Source organism: Mauremys reevesii, unplaced genomic scaffold (genome assembly GCF_016161935.1).
Source record: "Mauremys reevesii isolate NIE-2019 unplaced genomic scaffold, ASM1616193v1 Contig1, whole genome shotgun sequence".
NCBI lineage: Eukaryota > Metazoa > Chordata > Testudines > Geoemydidae > Mauremys > Mauremys reevesii.
In genome coordinates, this window is record NW_024100715.1 from 2,380,922 (window position 1) to 2,401,129 (window position 20,208).

At 47.4% G+C, this 20,208-nt stretch overlaps 1 protein-coding gene across 1 annotated transcript; it reads left to right on the forward strand.

The window, feature by feature from the left end:
• Positions 1–545: 545 nt before the first annotated feature.
• On the forward strand, positions 546–9,474 carry LOC120392389 (L-amino-acid oxidase-like). The gene is made up of 7 exons (XM_039517105.1): positions 546–631; positions 3,513–3,736; positions 4,525–4,631; positions 5,257–5,458; positions 6,259–6,312; positions 7,646–7,776; positions 8,600–9,474. The coding sequence occupies exons 1-7, from the start codon at positions 619–621 to the stop codon at positions 9,411–9,413; spliced, it is 1,545 nt and encodes a 514-aa protein (XP_039373039.1). The 5' UTR covers positions 546–618; the 3' UTR covers positions 9,414–9,474.
• Positions 9,475–20,208: the final 10,734 nt, after the last annotated feature.

A 20,208-nucleotide genomic window follows, 5' to 3' on the forward strand; every position in this document is an offset into this window, starting at 1 on the left:
GGTGCCACAAGTAATTTCTACAAGCTTTCTCGTTCTTTCTACAAATAAAATAAAATTTCAAACGTTTTGAAACCCAGGAAATGCAGATTTCAACTTGTGCCTCTGAAACAAAGCACCCGCTGTGGCTAACTATTGAACTACTGGGCTAGAGAAAGAAAACAAGCTGGAGAATGACTCCATTGCCTAGTGGTTAAAGCAAGGACGTAGGAGACCCAGCATCCAGTCCCTCTGTGCCAATGACTTTTTAAATTATTTTTTTCCCCCCACAGGGGAACAGCTTCAACCGGAGAGAAGATATGGGCTCATGAGGATATAGAGGGAGTTTTGGGGCGGTTTCCAGGAAAGACTAGGAGATTCAGCAGGGTGTGGAAGAAGATAGATGGGACAGAGTCTACCACCACAATCCTTTGTTCCCAGGTCCTATGTGCCTGGGTGGAGCTGACTCAACTCAGTCACCTGCAGGCTGTGAGCACATCACAGGAGGAGGTCCTATAAGCCATGTGACAGTTTCACTAGACACAGAGTCAGCAGTTCCTGCTAGGATATTTATCCGTAGGTCTATATAAAAGGTGGGTATAAAATAAGAGGGTAACTGGATGACTCCACCCACCATCCGAAATGGACAGGTTCTGTGAGTGAAACGTCTTTTTGAGCTTTCTCAGAGCGATGGAATTCATTGTTCCTTTGGGCACATCTTACTGTAGCAAGGGGCTTTCGTGTTTCACATCTTTCTCTCTCTCTCACCGTCTTTCTCTGTTTGTCGTTTTCTTCCTCATTTTCAATTGAGCTTCTGCTGGAATCATCTACTCCTCTTTCAGTGTGAATGTAGGAGGAAACAGCCACCAGTGTGGTAGTTTCGGTTGCACTTGGGGTCAGTGACACAGTAAATCATTGTTACTGTGGTAGCAGTTCTGCACTTTCTGCGGCTGTGGCTCGGTGATTAGATTCAGTTAAAGTGTTAAGAGAACAAATGAGCTGTTCACCAAGTGAAGGGCAGGGCTGCCCGGGGGGTGGGGGTGGGGGACAAGTGGGGCAATTTGCCCCGGGCCCTGCAGGGCCCCCCGCATGAGAATATAGTATTCTATAGTATTGCAACTTTTTTTTTAAATGGAAGGGACCCCTGAAATTGCTTTGCCTCAGGCCCCCTGAATCCTCTGGGCAGCCCTGGTGAAGGGACACCAGTGTTGTCAGTCAGTGCTGAACGTATTTATTTCAATACGCTGGAAAAGCCTTTGAGATTGTAAATACACTGACTCAAAAATCAAAGCACTGACGCTGCTGAAGTTCTTGCAGGGGCTCTTAGGAATCATTCCCTTGAGTTACCATGGCCAGGGTGCTCCCAGCTGCAGGCTGTTTTTCCTCACAGCATATGTTAGATGCCCTGTTTATTTCTTGTCCAATGTCCATTTGGAAATGTGGATGGAGGAGAAATGAAGATTTGATGATGATGATGAATTATACCTTGGCTGACTGTTTTCACCTGCAACTGTTACAGTTAAATTGTACAGTGTATTTCACAGTCCTGAACTAACCTGCATTTAAAGGTCTAGAGAACATGACCTATGAAGGAAGCTTGAAAAGACTGGGTTTGTTTAGCCTGGAGAAGAGAAGACTGAGAGGGGACACGACATAACAGTTTTCAAGTGCATAAAGGCTGTTACAAGGAGGAGGGAGAAAAATGTTGCTCTTAGCTGACAAGAAGCAATGGGCTTAAATTGCAGCAAGGGTGGTTTAGGTTGGACATTAGGAAACACTTCCTAACTGTCAGGGTGGTTAAACACTGGAATAAATTGCCGAGGGAGGTTGTGGAATCTCCATCACTGGGGATTTTTAAGAGCAGGTTAGACAAATGCCTGTCAGGGATGGGCTAAATAATACTTAGTCCTTGAGTGTGACATGCAACCGACGAAGTGGGTATTCACCCACAGCTCATGCACCAATACGTCTGTTAGTCTATAAAGTGCCACAGGACTCTTTGCCACTTTTACAGATCCAGAATAACACGGCTCCCCCTCTGCTACTCGGTTCCTTTTGTTTGTTTTAAACCTGCTGCCTATTAATTTCATTTGATGACCCCTAGTTCTTGTGTTATTAAAAAGAGTAAGAGGATTTGTGACAGGATGTAGCTCTGTGTCCACACCCTCCACACTATGGTAATTTTTGTACCAAGTATGTTTTGTAAGGTATCAATTGAAAACTCATAATCTGATGATTAATATTGTTCCGAGAACTTGCATGTGGCAACATTGTCATGCAATGATAAGATTCCACTGTATGGTGTTATTAACTCATGTCCCAAACTGAGATTGGCAAACAGTTCTGTCTCAAACAGAGCATTGAGTGCGCTGCCTAATTTGCACTGAAGCAGTCAACAGAGTCATCAAGCAGGAAAGAGAGATAAAGGAAGCTCAAAAGGGTGAGAAAAAAAGCAGCAGAGAACATCCTTCCATGTAGACCTTTCATCTCCTGGTGGGGCTGGACACCATCAGAAATTCAACATAGGGGTTTGGTTAGGTCCAAGGGTGCTGGTGGATGCTCAGGATGGTGTTATAGCCCAGATTAATATACCCTTTCATCTGCTTTTGCTGAGCACAGGCACCATTGCTGTGCAATGTGGGACCTCCATGCCTTTGTCACCTTCAGTTTAGACCAGTCAGAAACTGATACTAGTGGAAAATTTGGGTGTGCACTTGGAAGGAGCTTTCCATTGAGAACACCATAATAATCTTGCTTTGAAAGCTGCACTGGCCGCCTGTGAACTTCCAGACAGAGTTTCGAGTGCTGATTTGAATTTTAAAGCTGTAAGGAGTTAGGGGACTGGTGGCCTCACGCACCGCGTATTTCTTGGTGTGATCCTTCCGTAACCACACTCCACAGGACACAGAGCTCCTTCGTGGTCATCGAGAGGGGGAATCACAGCTTTCCATTGTGAAAAACAAAAAGCTTATCTTGAATTGTGGAAAGCAAAAGCGGAACTGAGGTTTTTTTTAAATGGCATAAAGCAGAGACTCTGGTTAGGTTCCACAATTCACCTCATGAAGTTAAATCTTGAAGACCTTGTACAGTCACATTGTTCATGTTAGATGAATTTCTCCTGCACCATTTCCTCAGGTGATGACTGGCCCCACAAATCATCACATCCCTGTGGCATGCACAGCTCTAAGTGAATCTGTGGGGCCCAGGACCCTCAGTGGTAGAGTGGGCGATAGGCCACATGTGGTACCAGCCACTGACAGAAGACAGGATACTGGGCTGGAGGGACTATTGGTCTGACCCAGTATGGCCGGTCTTATATTTTACAGTTTATAAGAATGCATGAACTGAGAGAGGATTTGAGAACTGACTTTCCTTCTCTGGGTTTATACGCAGATTGTATTGTTAATATAACAGAGCTCTGCATTTGCGGTTGTTAGCCCCTTCCTAGAGATGAGGTCAGTGATGTTACTGAGCTGCATGGTCTCAGAGAGGGAGTTTGCTTCAACGTGGGTGTTTTCTTTGCATCTCTGTTCTAGTATTTCTTCAGCTCTTCCTCCTCGTAGCAATCCTGAGCTCGGAGGGCTTCCCGCGCAAATCGAAGGAGTGGGAGAAATGCTTTATTGACCCTGACTACGAAGAACTGGTGGACATTGCCCAAAATGGGCTGGAAGGAGCATGTCGTTCAAAGGAGGTGGTGATTGTCGGGGCAGGAATCAGTGGACTCACTGCTGCCACACTGCTGAAAGAAGCTGGTTGCAAGGTAATTAAATGACCGAGAGGCGCCCGAGACAGGCCAGGGAGACAGCGCTCTTCTGAAATACTCTTATCATTCCTTTTCGATAAAGCGGGGGTGGGCAAACTTTTTGGGCCGAGGGCCACATCTGGGTGGGGAAATTGTATTCAGGGGCAGGGCGGGGGTTGGGGTGCGGGAGGGGCTGCGGTGTGCGGGAAGGGGCTTGGGCAGAGGAGGGGTGGTATGAAGGAGCTCAGGGAAGGGGGTTGGGGTGCAGGAGGGGTGCGGAGTGCAGGCGGGGGCTCAGGGCAGGGAGTTGGGGGGCAGGATGTACGAGGGGGCCCAGGGCAGGGAGTACCCAGTGCAGGAATACAGCCCGATTCTGGAAGCATGCGTCAGAACGTGCTTAACTTTAAGCCTATGCTTAAGTCTTATGACATTGATATTCAAGTTGAGCAAGCTCAGTGGTTTGCGCATTGACCTGCTAAACCCAGGGTTGTGAGTTCAACCCTTGAAGGGGCCATTTAGGGATCTGGGGCAAAAATCTGTCTAGGGACTGGTCCTGCTTTGAGTAGGGGGTTGGACTAGGTTACCTCCTGAGGTCCCTTCCAACCCTGGTATTTTATATGGGTACCTGCTTTCCTGAATCCAGGCTTGTTTGCTTACATAGCATCTGACATGACTGTGATAAAACATGAATGTTCTTTCTTTGATGGCCATTTACAAAAGAAAGGATGTGGGATCATTCAAGCCCTACCTACAGCTACTAGGTACCAGCAAGGGATTGAAAACCATAACCTGCGTTTTGCCCCTAGGTCCTGATTCTGGAAGCCAGTAACCGTGTGGGAGGACGTATCTTGACCTACCGAGAAGGAGATTGGTACGCGGAGCTGGGAGCCATGCGTTTGCCAAGAAGCCACAGGTAATACACAGCTCGCCCTCCTCACCCGCCAGCCTTGTTCAGAACCGTGGAAGCCCTATTTCAAAGACTTTTATGAAAATGCCAAGGAAAAAAAATCTTTGAAGGCTTTAATTTGAGTAGGTTAAAATCTCCCCTTGCTTCCTTATGTGGACGACTTGCATTGCATCAAATAGTCAGTCTGTGTGCATGGACTGAAATCTCTATGGAGCTGTAACTCTTCCTGCGTAGATGGGATGGCACTGGGGTGGGCGGAAATGCAGAGTCGGCTGAGTTATGACAATCTACTCCACCAGACAAAATGCCAAATGGCATTTTTCTAAAAGAAATTGCTCAGTGCATTTTTTGGTTTCAGTTTTAGCAACATGTTTTATGACACATTTAACTAACATGTTTATTATGAACAGATTTATAATCGTTATTGAAAGAGTTGTCCACATTTTTCAGCTACTGCAAAACAGGGTGGAATGTGGATTTGGTAAAATATGGATTTGGGGTCATATGACACACAAATAATGTCATTTACCTAGGTAGGATTGGGCCATTCATGCTCGGGACCATACATGAGCATATAACATTCTTTCTCATTATGGAATATTTCTCTTTTTACTCTTTCTCTTTTCTTTAGGATTGTGCGTGAATTTATTACCAGATTCGGACTTAAACTGAAGCCATTCTATAATACTAATGTCAATGCCTGGTATTTGACTAACAACGTCAGGGCAAAATCTGGAGATGTTGACCGAAACCCTGATATCTTGCAATACCCTGTGCTTCCCACAGAGAGGGGGAAGTCTGCCGGTGAACTTTATGACCAGACACTGGATAAGGTATGTGTGTTGTGGAATGGACTCATGTACTGTAGGTAGGTCTTCACTTCAAAGTTAGATTTTGGTCCTAAACCCCATTTCATCCACACGCAACACCATCTTGCTCAACTTAAGTGGTCCTTTCAACCCAGGCTAGCTGGCATGGCTTGAGGGCACAGGTCGCCGGCTTCCTCCTTTCCCTGGGTGTGCTCAAACCCAGCTCAACCCCTTCCCCCAATGTCCCCTTCCTGCTCCGCCACAGGCTCCACCCCCATCCCACCTCATCCTGCCCCCACTCCACCCCCACCCCACCTCTTCTGCACCTCTTCCCACCCAATTCTGGCCCCTCTCCCAAGTGCCTCCTGCCCACCGGCGGCCCCGCTGATCAACTCTTCCCCCTCCCTACCAGCGCCTCCCACCTGCCTTGAACAGGTGTTCTGCGGCATGCAGGAGGCTCCTGGAGGGAGGGAGAGGTGTGGCGATGGGGCACACTCAGGAGAGGGGGCGGAAAGAGGTGGGGCAGGGGTGGGAAGAGGCGGGGCAGTGGCAGGAGCTTGGTGGAAGGGGTGGAGTGGGGGTGAGGCCTGGGGCGGGGGGGGCAAGCACCCCCCAGCTAAGGAGAAGTCCGCCCCAATGTCCCCATTAAAAAGACCTTGTTAACAGCTCTTTCACCTCAGCAGTCATTTCATGGCCTGCCTCCCTGGGCATATGCACTAGGATACCATCCGTAAGTACACGATCACAAACAGGGAAAATAACCAGTCTGCAAAGGTAGAGGTGTGATTGTGAAACTAGTGACTGTTTTCTTCGTTGCTCCCCAGGTGACAACAGACTGCAGAGCTTTGAAAGAGAAATATGACTCATTTTCCATCAAGGTAATTGGAGATGGCATTCCAGTATCTTGTGCCTGATTTCCTAAAGCTTTCCTCACACCAGCTAATGCAACTCCTTGTGGGATAGATTGTGCCATGTTCACACAGTCCATGGTAGGAGGTATTACATCTGAATCCTCCTACGCTTCCTGGCTATATGTGGCGGAAACACGCTTGCCTCATGGGGCCTTGCATACTTTCCCCTGTGGTCTCCCGGGTTCTGCTTTGTGGAAGGGGGAGGGCAGGGCCACGGATCCACATCTTCTTTGCCTCTCTCTACCCAAGACATCGGTCTGTAGAAAGCAAACGGTCCCTGTGCTCCCATCTGCCCTATGTTTGTGTAGCGAAGACAAGACGGTCCTCCATTCCTATGTAACCGACTTGGAATCGCTTCTTCTCACCCTGGGTCTCCAGCTATGTGTCCTCATCCATGATTATTTCAGTGAGGTACCTTTCCTCTGTGTACCTGCCCACCAGGGTGACCAGACAACAAATGTGAAAAATTGGGATGGGGGTGGGGGTAATAGGAGCCTATATGAGAAAAAGACCCAAAAATTGGGACTGGCCCTATAAAATCGGGACATCTGGTCACCCTACTGCCCACCATTATTTTTACTCTGTACTCCCATCAACGTAGCTTCTGCCCCATCAAGCCCCCCAAATGTTCCTCCATGCCCCGCTGGGGGGCATGCCCCACAGTTTGGAGACCACTGACGTAAAGGGTTTCCTCAGCGAATCAATCCTGAATGCCTTCCCTGTCGCTCTATTTATACCAAAACAGACTTTTGCCTTGATTCATAGCCAGGGCGATCTGCTGCCTGTTACAATGGTCTTTTTTGCTAATTTGTTCTGTGATGGGGCCACAGTAGGGAAAAGAACCTTGCATTACCTCTTGGCCAACTGGTGGAGGGGAACAAGCCCCTCTGGTGTGAAAGAGTCGTCACCTAGACACTGTATCCCTGGTGACTAATTTTTACCCCAAGTCCATCAAACATAAATACTTTACCCCTTAAATATTACCCATACATACATCTCGCCACGACTATTAATCTTGACAAGTTGTGAGCTTTCTGCAGATACCTTACACGTTACTCTTCATAGATAAATAGCTTGTAAGATGTGTTTGGTGTAGTCAGTTTGTCAGGTCTGAGCTGAGAAATGTTTGCAAAGAACACAGGCCTGTTTGCCAAGGGAGTCTCTGTGTCTCTGTGGTTGTGACCTTTGGCTAACCCTTTATGGGTACCGAATAATTCCTACGTTCATCTCTTCAGCTGTCATGTTTCAATGTGGATGTGATATGCATGCACTTTCTGCCCTTCCTCTCTTCCCCAACCAGGAATATTTGATCAAAGAAGGAAAATTAAGTAGAGGAGCCATTGACATGATTGGTGACGTGCTGAATCTAGATGGTAGTTTCCACCTGTCTTTTCTGTACTCTGTCATGGACGATATTGCGTTCAAAGAAGGGTAAGAAGAAGAGTATCTTTAATTACTTGCTTTATATGGAGAAGAACATGTATCTATGGTAGGATCTGTCTATCTATCCATCCATCTTCTGATATAATGAGGTTGATAAGGAGATAGATGGATCTCGTCCATCTATCGGTGCGACCAGTTGCCTTCTTTCAAGTAGGCACCGATGGTCTGAACTGTCACCCAGGGCAGGTGTTCATTACTATATTTCTCTAGCCATACAAGGCAGGGGACACTTTCACAAGGGATGAAATGAACATTACTGAAAGTGTCTATCTCTGGCTTCTCCTGGGGAGAGTTCCTGTGGAATTCAGTAATTAACTTCTGACTAAGAGTACCTGGAATAGTGATACTGGAGCTTCACTCTGCTGAAAATCATGCAGAATTTAGATCACGTAGAAGAGTGAAACTTTAACCAGAAAGCTGGTCTTAGCCTGAACTACCACAGACCTGACACCTGCCTCTAATAAAAGAAGTTGGAATTGAAGTGGTCGGGAGGGGGGAATTATATCTTCAGCTAAGAAGCTCCTTATGTGGGGGAGGAATAACTCAGTGGCTTGAGCATTGGCCTGCTAAACCCAGGGTTGTGAGTTCAATCCTTGAGGGGGTCATTTAGGGATCTGGGGCAAAAATCTGTCTGGGGATTGGTCCTGCTTTGAGCAGGGGGTTGGACTTAGATGACTTCTTAAGGTCCGTTCCAACCCTGATATTCTACTGATCCACTTATTATTTTTGTGATATTCACTCAGAGAACTATTGACAAGCTGTCATTCTTCTACTATCATCTCCTTTCCCCACCCCACTGTCTTTCTTTCAGTCTTGATGAGATCATAGGGGGATTCGATCAGCTACCAGTGGCTTTCTACAAGACTATGCCTAGGGATATTCTATTTCAGTCCACAGTGGTGAAGATACTACACGACAATGAAAAAGCGAGAGTGTTTTATCGCAGGCCACTCACATCGCTCCTCTCCTCAGTGATGGCCGACTATGTCCTTGTCACAACCACAGCAAAAGCTGCACGGTTCATTAAATTTTCTCCACCTCTTTCCTCCAACAAGACCCATGCCCTGCGCTCCCTCCGCTACTCAAGGGATGTGAAGATTTTTTTGGCCTGCAGGGAAAAGTTTTGGGAGAAGGATGGAATCTATTATGGGAGGTCAATCACTGATCGTCCATCCAGGTTCATCTACTACCCCGGCCACAATTTCTCCAGTGGAGTGGGGGTGATCCTGGCTTCCTACACTTGGGATGATGAGGCTGAATTCTTCACTCCCCTCAGTGATGAACAGTGCGTTGATGTGATACAGGAGGACCTGGCAGAAATCCACCAGCTGCCCAAGACTTATATCCGGAACGTCTGTGATAAACATGTGGTCAAGAAATGGGGTCTGGACAAATATGCGATGGGAGCATATGTTTCATTAACCCCGTATCAGTTAGTCGACTACTCCAAAGCTTTGTTTCAGAACGAAGGGAGGGTCTATTTTGCAGGAGAATACACTGCTCACCCTCACGCCTGGATCGAGACGGCTATGAAAGCTGCCGTGAGAGCAGCCAGGAACATCCATGGTGCTGTCAGTGCATCACCCAGGTGGCAACAGGAAGAGCTGAAGGAAAATAAATTGTAATGGATTTTTGAGTGTTTCGTGAAGGTACAAACCCCTGGGGATTCTGATGGGGGAATTAAAAGTGCACTGCTAATCATTGAGTGTCCTTATTGTTGAGGTTGTGCTGGTGGTAGCACCTTGCATAGGTGCTGACTCCGTGGGTGCTCCAGGGCTGGAGCACCCAAGAGGAAAAATTGGTGGATGCTGAGCACCCACCAGCAGCTCCCCGTGGCCCCACCCCCTGCCCCAGGTCACCTCCGCCTCCTCCCCTGAGCGCGCTGCCGCGTCCTGCTTCTCCCCCTTCCCTTCCAGGCTTGCGCCTCCAAACAGCTGATTGACGCAAGCCTGGGAGGGAGGGGGGAGGAGGAGGAATGTGGCATGCTTGGGGAAGAGGCGGGGCCAGGGCAGGGATTTGGGGAGGTATCCAACGGGGCAGGGAGGGGGCAGAGTCAGAGTCGGGGCCGGGGCCGGGCCAGGGCGGAGTTCGGGCGGGGTGGGGGGGCCGCAAGCACCCACCAGCTCCAACAAAAGTTGGCGCCTGTGGTGCCTCGGTGTGCTGCAGTGTGCAGCACTCCAAAAACGCAGAACACAAAAGCGGGAGTGCCTGCCTATGAGGGGGTGCACAAACCCCACACTGGGCAACAAGGAGCGAAGGGATTATTTTGGGCTCAGCCAGCCCTGCCCTGCCACACCTGCAGCAAATGCTCCATCTGCTGGAGGCATTCAAAGGCAGGGAATTAGCTCCCTTGGGCGGCAGAGCTGGAGGTGAGCAGAGCTGCAGCCCACCGCTCCAGCAGCGCAGAGCAGAGGGAAGCCTAAGACTCTGACACAGCTGCCCACGCTGAAGCAGCTTGGGCCTGGCCCATCGAAAGGACAATGTCGGCCTCAGCCAGGTCACAGTCACTTTGCTCTGCCTTCTGGTTTCTCCGCTGCTTTGCTGCAGGTCCAGGGTCCCTTCCTGGAGCAGCCTGACCTGGCAATATCCTTGTGGTTCAGAAAAGCACATGGTCCTTCTCCCGCTATCGGAAAAGTGCAACAGCAACAAACAATAATAAAAACCCGACACAACTGTTACAGCAGCTTCAAGTAGCCGTGAAAATCCAGCCCCGAGCGATTCACCCCAGGTCACACGGCAAATCTATGGCAGAGCCAGGCACTGAGCCCTGATTTCCCAAGTCAGCCCCAGGCCTGAACCACAGGGCCAGTGTCCTGTTTTACATGGGAGCTGCAGCATTTACTGAGTTAACAGAAGCAAAAGGGACCCACCACTTGTTGAATTCGGTGCTGTTGGTCCACATCCAGGGTTGGTCCGGTTCCCTCTGGAGGCCAGTGGTCAAGGCGTCCCTTATAGCGCATCAGTGGGCAGAAAACCCAGCGCCCCTTCCCCGAGGCCCCGCCCATGCCCTGCCCCTTCCCCGAGGCCCCACCCCGCTCACTCCATCCCCTTCCCTACCCGGCCGCCATACCATTTCACAACCCTGATGTGGCCCTCGGGCCAAAAAGTTTGCCCACCCCTGCACTAGAGACTAAGAGATTCCCCCCTCCCCTGCTATGCCAGTGACGAGTGTGGCTAAAACAGACTGAGGCTTGCCCCAGAAGTAAAGGGCTTACACCAGGGGTGGGCAACCTTTTTGGCCTGAAGGCCACATCAGCGTTTCCAAACTGTATGGAGGGCCGGGTAGGGAAGGTTGTGCCTCCCCAAACAGCCTGGCCCCTGCCCCCTATCTGCCCCTCCCACTTCCTGCCCCCTGACTGCCCCCCTCAGAACCCCCGACCCATCCAACCCCCCCGCTCCTTGTCCCCTGACCACCCCCTCCTGGGACCGGCCCCCAGACCCCGCCCCCTATCCAACCCTTCCCCCCATCCCCTGACTGCCCTGACCCATATCCATACCCTTGCCCCCGACAGCCCCTAGGACCACACCTCTATCCAACCGCCTCCCCATCCCCGACCGCCCCACCCCAAACCTCCACCCCATCCAACCGCTTCCTGTCCCCCAGGACCCGCTTCCCCTTATCCAACCCCCCTGCTCCCTGCCCCCTTACCATGCCGCTCAGAGCGGCAGGACTGACTTAGCGGAAAGCCTGGGAGGTGGGCGGGCGCAAGCCGCACAGCCCGGCAGGAGCAGCGGGTCAGAGCACTTCTCATGTGGGGAGGGGAAAGAGCAGGGGAGAGGCTGGGGGCTCACCTCCCTGGCTGGGAGCTCAGGGGCCAGGCAGGACAGTCCCGCAGGCTGGATGTGGCCCGTGGGCCGTAGTTTGCCCACCTCTGCTCTATTGGCCTCTCCAGATGTGGAGGCAACAGACCAGATTTCTTAACTCAGTCTCTCCCCCTCTAGCAGGGGTTCACCTCCCTCGGACTTCTGGGGCCCGAAGGGGCTGTTCCCCAGGCAGGGCTCTCCCTGCCCCTCTCCTCTGTACCAGCTGGGTTCCCTCCTGGTACCCGACAGCATCTCTGCTGCTCTCCAGCAGCACATCCTCCTCCTCCCACCCACCACTCCTGGTATGCCCTAAACTGACTAAAGGGGAGGCTTTTAACCAGGTCCAGCCGGTCCTTGATTAGCTCCAGGTGTCCCAATCAAACCTAACTGTCTCCACTGGTTCTAGCAGGTTCTAGGTTGCCTCCAGGTGTCTTAATCAATCTGGGGTAAACCTTGTTAGGGAAACAGGGACTTGTTTAACCTGGGGCTAATATACCTGCTTTTTTGCTACTTTCTTGTAGCCATCTGGCCCGAGCTCACAGTATCTAATTTTCCAATTCTAAATATATTTACAATCTTATTTCCTGCTTAAACACAGGTTTAATGTGCAAGCACCCTACTGCATGGATATGAACAGTGAGGGCTCCTCCTGGTGGTGAATCTGTTCATTGCCCTGACATGATCATGTGCACATTTTTACAGAGAAATTACAGAAAGGAAAATATCTGAGTGCAGGGTTAGCTCACGTGTATCTCATTCTGAGTGAATCTAGCCTGGGCCTTCTGCCTGCAAACACTTAAGCAGCGCAGTGGCCTAAGTGTAAATGTGTGAGCAGTCCCGTGACTGCAATGGGATGAATCATGTGCATAAAGGTAACACAGGCCGGGTTCAGGGCCATAGTTTTCAACATCCGGAGTGCTGGGTCTCTCCAGCCTTGCTCTGGGCGCTCCTTGCCTGGATCCATGTCATGGGCAGGAAGGTTTTCCCCCACTAATATTTAGCTTAGTTCCTTCCCTGCCTTATTCCAGCCCAGCTCCTCCTGGGTGTCCCCGCACATTGGCGGCATTTCAGCGGTGGGTCATAAACCTTGCTGCCAAAGACAGAAGCACCTACCGCCGAAATACTGCCGAAGACCATCCGCGACTGAAGCACCCGCCGCCAAATTGCCGCCGAAGACCTGGAGGGGTGAATTAAAAAAAAAAAAAAAAAAAAAGCCCAAAACAAAATATCAGGACAAATGGTGTCCTAACCGTACTTCGGTCGGGATGCGGCACAGACTCCTCAAAATCGGGACAGTCCCAATTTTATCAGTATGTGTGGTCACCCTATCTGCATGGGTCCCTCAGGGGAACAGCTGCATGGACCTGTGGGATTTTTTTCCCTTCTGTGATTTCACTGTAGGAGTTTACATATGGTCATGTCAGTGCAATGAACAGATTTGCCACGTGGAGGAGCCCTCGCTGTTCAGATCCATGGAGTAGGGTGTGGGCACTTCAAACCTTTGTGTAAGAAGGAGATAAGAGTGGTGGTGCAAGTAGAAATCATTTCTTGCTGGTACTGCACTCCTGGGAGGGACACAATGGGGGGGCACACGACCAACCCACCTGACCCTCCATGTGACTCCACCCTGCCCCGCCCCCCAGCCCAGGGCCTCCACACTCTCCCCATTACCTCCTACAACCCCCTTTGCTAATTACTCCCTTCCCCCCCAAATATGTAGTATTCAGTCTGTTTATATGGAATATGGGAGTTGGGTGAGGAGCCATTTCAGCCTATGTCTGACTTATTAAAAGACAAATGTTAAGTAGAACAGTATCCTTAACTGCTTTATGGTATTGTACCCAAACACTGCATTTCAATGGGGGATTCAACTTCCTTTATAGGACCAGACTCCTGAAACTCTTACCAGACCACAAAAAGGGTCCATAGTCATGCAGATAGTCCCATTGTCTTCAATGGGATTGATCAAATGATTAAAAGTTTACAGGATTAGGTTCCAAGTTTGTAAATTGTTCTGGATGAAACTGACAATGCCTGAGCTGACAGATAAGAAGGAGCTTCATTTGAATAAAGGTGGGCAGATGTATGATAAGTCTTAGCTCCATTGCTAAGATGAGAAACATATTTTCAGCAAAGTTCTTGGCAGATTCCTGAGGCAGCTGGTTTAAGGCCTTCAGTGTCCGGCATTATAATCTTCACTGATAGTTCTCTCACCCACAAAGCTGGAAAATGAGGCATTTGTTTTCTTTGTTTTGCTGCTCCAGTTCCAGTTAACAAAATGCATGTTAGACTAGTTTGACTGCAAAGAAGAATCTATGTACACTGAGGACAACACCTGATACCTGTCAGGCTGCAGAACTGTGCTGACATCAGAATCCAAACATCCTCTGGTCAGTGCAAGCAGAGGCATTCCTCTAATGATTTGGACTTGATGTAATGCAGTATGGATGTCATGGATAATTCAGACCAATGGGGAGAAGCAGAATCAAAAACAGTGTTTAAACACTTTCCATCCTCCCCATCCCTCCCCTTTTGAGGACTCCTGACCAACATAACAGCACAAAGGCTTTGTTTAAATTTGTTAGAATATGTATTGTGCTGTTAAAGCCATTTAAAGAATGAATGTCCTCCATAGCCACATTCTGCTCCTTTAAAGAGCAGAGCGCAGCCCCACCTCGCCCCCCTGAGGAGGTGGCGCTAGCCTCCCCAAGTCTTTCTGGTACCCCGTACCCGCTAAAAATCTCTTGCCGGTACTGCATACTGGATAAGTGTGTAACATTTTGAGTTAGGAAGATTAGATAATTTATCAGTAACTATTGATTTCACCACACACACAAAGCGATGAAAAAATATTTCCATCAATGATAATGAAAGCAGACATTTATAGACAGGCAAAGTCAGAAAAATGGTGCTTCAGCGTTGGATTAGAATTTGATTTAAGGCTAAAATCTTGACATATTAGGGTGACCAGCTGTTCTGATTTTATCGGGACAATCCCGATATTGGGGTGCTGTGTCTTCTATAAGGGTCTGTTACCCCCCCATCCCGATTTTTCACACTTCCTAGCTGGTCACCCTATCATATGATGTTGACAGTTTGTATTTTAATGGTTATAAAGCATGAACTTTTTCAATCTCAACATCTACTGTCATTAAATAGTTATTGTCTCCCCCCCGCAAATTTTGTTTGACCCACCCCCCATAATTTCCCACAATGGTGAACATTTAAATCAATATAAATATTTTTTAAAAAATTTAAAACACATTGTTTTGTGCAATGGTGAAAATTTAAATGGATGAAAATAGAAAAAAATTATTACAATGATCCCTTGAAATTATAAACAAATAAAAAGCAAATTCTACCCAGGCTAAATATACTTCTTTTTTTTTTAACAGGACAAGGACTTGAAAGTGTAAATAGCAATCCATGCTTAGTGTCTATGGCATTTCATGGGTTTGAGAGTGGATCTAAAACTCTAACATCTCCGTTAATATTCCAGCAATTCTGAAAATTCCATAGCATAAATAACCGTCTCAATATTTTTCTCCAAGCCAATGCCCTGTTAGACAGTACACTGGAGAATTCTGTTGGTTTGTTACACAAGTCAGTGGATGGATCACGTGGGATCCTTACGGTTCTATTAAGTTTTAAATTATGATCACACAACATATTTGAGGGTAAGAGTTTAGCAGGATTGAAGAAAGGACTGGAAATGTATCTGGTGAATGAGACTGTCCAGAGATAAGAATGGTAAATGCTGAACAAATCCCAGGAGTTTTGGAAGAGCTCTAACCTCTCCTGATTCACAGCATACCTCTCTTATATATCCAATGATAACAAGGTCGGAGTGTTTTACCGTGCACCCGACATACTGAGCCCCTCCTTAGTGATGGCTGACTATGTTCTTGTCACAGCCACAGCAAAAGCCACAAGACTTATCAAATTTATGCCACTGCTTTCTTCCAATAAGACCCGTGCCCTGCGCTCCATTCACTATTCCAGCGCCACCAAGATTGTCTTGGCCTGTACCGAAAAGTTCTGGGAGAAGGACGGGATTCGAGGCGGGCCGTCAGTCACGGATCGCCCTTCCAGATTCATCTACTATCCTAACCACAACTTCTCTAATGGGGTGGGGGTGATTGTGGCTTCCTACATATGGAACGATGATGGTGAATTCTTTGTTCCCCTGAGTGACGAGAAGTGCATCAATGTGGTGCTGGACGACCTGGAAGAAATCCACAAGGTATCTAAGGGCTATCTCCAGTTTGTCTGTGATAAATACGTGATACAGAGATGGAACCTGGACAAACATTCCATGGGAGCGTATGCCTCATTCACCTCCTACCAGTTTGTTGACTATTCTGGGCCTTTGTTTCAGAATGAAGGAAGGATCCACTTTGCAGGAGAACACACAGCTCAGCCTCATGCCTGGATCGACACCGCTATGAAATCTGCTGTGAAAGCAGCAAAGAACATCCATGGGGCTAGTGATCTGTCATGGGGGCAACTTCAGCTGCAGATTCAGCAAGAACAACAACAGCAGGAGCAGGAAAGGGTTAACTGGGTTCAAAAAGTTGAACTTTAATTGCTTCATGGGTATTTAGGGAAAGCACAACTGCACTGGACACTGAGGGCTGGTCTTTACTAAAGCTGTAATCGAGCTAAATTATGCTTCTTCAGTTATGTAAGGTGATGTGAGTTACTGAAGGCGACGTGAGTTAAGTCGACTTACAGCGGTTTCTACACCAACTGTGTCAATGGGGGATGGTCTCCCGCGGACATACCTTATGCTTCTCGAGGAGCTGGAGCACAGATGTCAATGGGAGAGTGCTCTGCTATCGACTTAGTGGGTCTTCACCGGACCCGCTAAATCGACACCGCTGCATTGATCGCAGCTGTGCCGATTTAGTCATAAGTATAGACATGCCCTGAGTAGGGAATTAGAAACTGCACTGCTAATCTCCTTCACTGGGACAGATCCTTAGCTGGTGTAAATTGGTCTATTTCCATTGAAGTCAATAGAGCTACACCAATCAACACCAGTACTGGATTTGGATTTTTTGGATTTGGATTTTTTATAAAGAGAAAAAAAATTGTTCTGTAGCATCCTATCAATAAAGGAATAGATGAAAATAATTCAATATTGCTTAATTTCAGTGAATTGCTTTTATCTTGTTTATTAGTTGTAAACCTTGATATTTTGCAGTACTAATGCTATGGAATAGAGAAGGCTGAGAGAACAGCTTATTCTAAAACCAACTCCAATCAGTTACACTTTTCTAAACATGTTTCTGACAATGCAAATAAACAAAGCCAGGCATGTGCTGATGGTTTTAATCCTAGGCCATGACTAGACTAGAATTGTTGGTCATGTCATCACTCAGGTTGATTGACATGTTGGGTGCACTCACATGAGGCTGAATGCAAATGTAGATACCCCACAAATGTTTGCTGTTGGTCACGGGTTCAATTGAGGGCTCAGGAATCAGATCGGGAAGCAATATTTGTCACTGAACAAATGAGAGCAAATATTTTGCTCTAGGCAGGGCCCTCTGCGTGATGTCTTTTCAAATAAAATGTGACTAAAACATTTTCAGATATTGCTGAAGTACATGAGGGTGAAATAAGCCATTTCTCTGCCACTGTGGGATTTGTTTTGAGGGTGTGTGTGACGTTGCACTCCATATGCTTTATGGAAATATGCTTTTGAATAGGCCATAACAGGAATATGCTTTACGCTAAATACCACTTGTATGGTGTCATTAGAAAACTTGTAATCTACTAAGTGTGTTCATCCCATTTGTTTCCATGTATTGTTTCTATTTCTGGAGTTAGGAGAATAAGATATAAACCTGTATCACTGATGTAAACATATTAAGTGGATGCCATTAAGGGTGCTCCAGAAACAATATGTTGTAAATGGCCGTAGTTACTTGAAAGCCTTCCTGTGTATGTGTGGGCCAGCCTATGGAAAATGGAGAGTAGCAGTCTTACAGTGACATGTGACCATGTCACCTGATAATGAAATCCATCTTAAATCTGGTACTTTTCCATTTAGAACGAGGGGTGGGGCCCCAAAGAGACAAAAGATTCGCATCTTGTGCCAGAGATAAAAGGGGGTGGAGCAGGACAAAGGCTGCCAGTCATGAAAAAAACCCTGCTTATCATCTGAGATGTCTGCTGGGACTAACAAGGACTGTACCAGGGGAGAGGATTTGGCCCCGACTAGGAAGGAGTCTAGTCTGTGAAAGAAGCTTATTGGAACATCTTTGAGGGTGAGATATTACCTGTCATCAGTTTCTTAATGTATTAGGCTTAGACTTGCATGTTTTTGCTTTATTTTGCTTGGTGACTTACTTTGTTCTGTCTGTTATTACTTGAAACCACTTAAATCCTACTTTTTATACTTAATAAAATCACTTTTATTAGTAAACCCAGAGTAAGCGATTAATACCTGGGGGAGCAAACAGCTGTGTATCTCTCTCTATTAGTGTTATAGAGGGCGTACAATTCATGAATTTATCCTGTATAAGCTTTATACAGAGTAAAACGGATTTATCTTGGGTTCTGGCTCCCAGAAAAGCTGAACACTGGGTGCTGGAAAAGTCCCGGTTAACTGAGAAGCTCCTGGGCTGAGTGAATCTCAGTTTCAGTGAACTGCAAAGCGATATGGCCCAACCTCTGGGTGTGTGCTGGAGTCGATTGGTGTGTCTAACTCAGCAAGACAGGAGTGGAGGGGCTCTTGTTCTGGCAGGAGGCTTGTTCTCAGTGGTATCTCAGCTCATCGAGTGACAGTCTCGAGGGCAGTCTCTGTGATCGAACCCGTTACAGTGTGTTCATCCTGAAACTGGGCATGTGATTTGGCCACTCAACTTCTCATGGAATAGTACTTCACTCCAGGCATGATTCTACCACACTTCCTTATTTTATGTAATACCTAAGTCCTGGTCTGCTCTAGAAAATTAGGTCATCATAACTAAGTCACTCAGACATGTGAAAAATCCACACTCCTGATTGGCCTAGTTAAGCCAACCTACATCCCCAAGTAGACAGCACCAGGGCGACTGAGGAATTCTTCTGTTGACCTAGTTACCACTTCTCAGGGAGGGCGTTTACCTACACCGATAGGAGAATCCCTCCCACAGGCATATATCGTGTCTACACAGAAGAGGTAAAGAGATGCCATTGTAGTGTTTCAAGTGCAGACAAGCCCTTTAGTTCTGATTAGCCCCATGGGGTACAAGAATGAGCAGTTACTTACATTGGACAATGAGATGTTCTGATAATGGGCTCTCTCTTCTTGAGGCTGTTCCATTTTAATTAAATATTAAGTGGGACAGAGAAAGAGTGAGAATCACTCTGTAAATGAGTATTTAGGGCACTCACCTGAGATGTGTGGGACCCTTCTTCAAACCTATTTTTCTCATCAGGCAGAAAGGGGAATTGAACTGGGGTTTTCCCATGCCCTGGGTGAGCGTGCTAACCACGGGGCTAAAAGTTAGGAAAAAAAGCTCTCCTCTAGCCCAGCCGAGCCATTTTGTTTGGAGTTATGTGTGGTTGGAGCACACCTGTTGGGGTAGCTGGAGGAATGCCTATGTTCTTAGTGTTACTGGATTACACTGAGGCTTACATGGGAGAAAGGTATCTGAGCACCTATAGTGAGGCAGAAATCCACATCCCCAGAGGCCTCAAAAAATGCACTTAGGAAGCTTTCGGAGCAAATATTTTGGCGCTGCATTATTTTAGATGTCTCCAGGGCTGGGCAGCAGCTGACCACAGGTTTTATGGATCACAGTGGTGCTTAAAACTGGGACCTAAACGTATAAATCTTGGTTCTTAAAGTGATCTATTGTGGCCATGGCATTTGAGACCCAGCCACATCCTGGGGTGGCCAAGTGCTGCCCTCTGCCCATTACTACTCTGCCTCGGTGTCACTGAACTCCCATGAGGCCACTTCAGACTCAAAGTATTATGGTTGTTGGGTATGGCACCCTGTACCTCCAAGTAGCACTCTGAACCCCCATATTCACCACTGTCATACAATTACGATATGTTTTGTACAAAGTATGCCTTGTGATGTATCATTTTAAAAGACTTGATCTGTTTGACATTAATATCCTGTTGGATTGTATGTGACATTATGACGCAATGCTGAGTGTGTGTTACTGTAATATGTCGTGAGGTTGGGAACACCTACAAACAGCCTTTCAGGTTCAACAATGGAGTAGCCAGATGTGCTGGTGGCCCATTAAAGGGAATCCACTCTCCCAACAACCATCTCAAAAGACTTCTCAGAGACAGCACGTAGACAATGGAGACTGCTTGACCAATGGGAATGGACCCCCACGTTACACGCATAGATTTTTCCAGCAAGCTGGAAGAAAACTATAAAAGAGGGTAAGTGACATCATGACTTGGCCTCACTGCCCCCACAACTCAACACCTGGAAACACGTCTGGAGGACAAAGACTTTAAACCAGGGGAGGATGGTCCCAGGCAGTTGCAGCCTCTGTATTGAAGATCTGTGACTTGTTTGTACCATCAGTCAGGGTAAGCTACTGCTTGATTCAAATCATGTTTAGTTTGTAGAACTCAGACTACAAATTTATTTTTGTT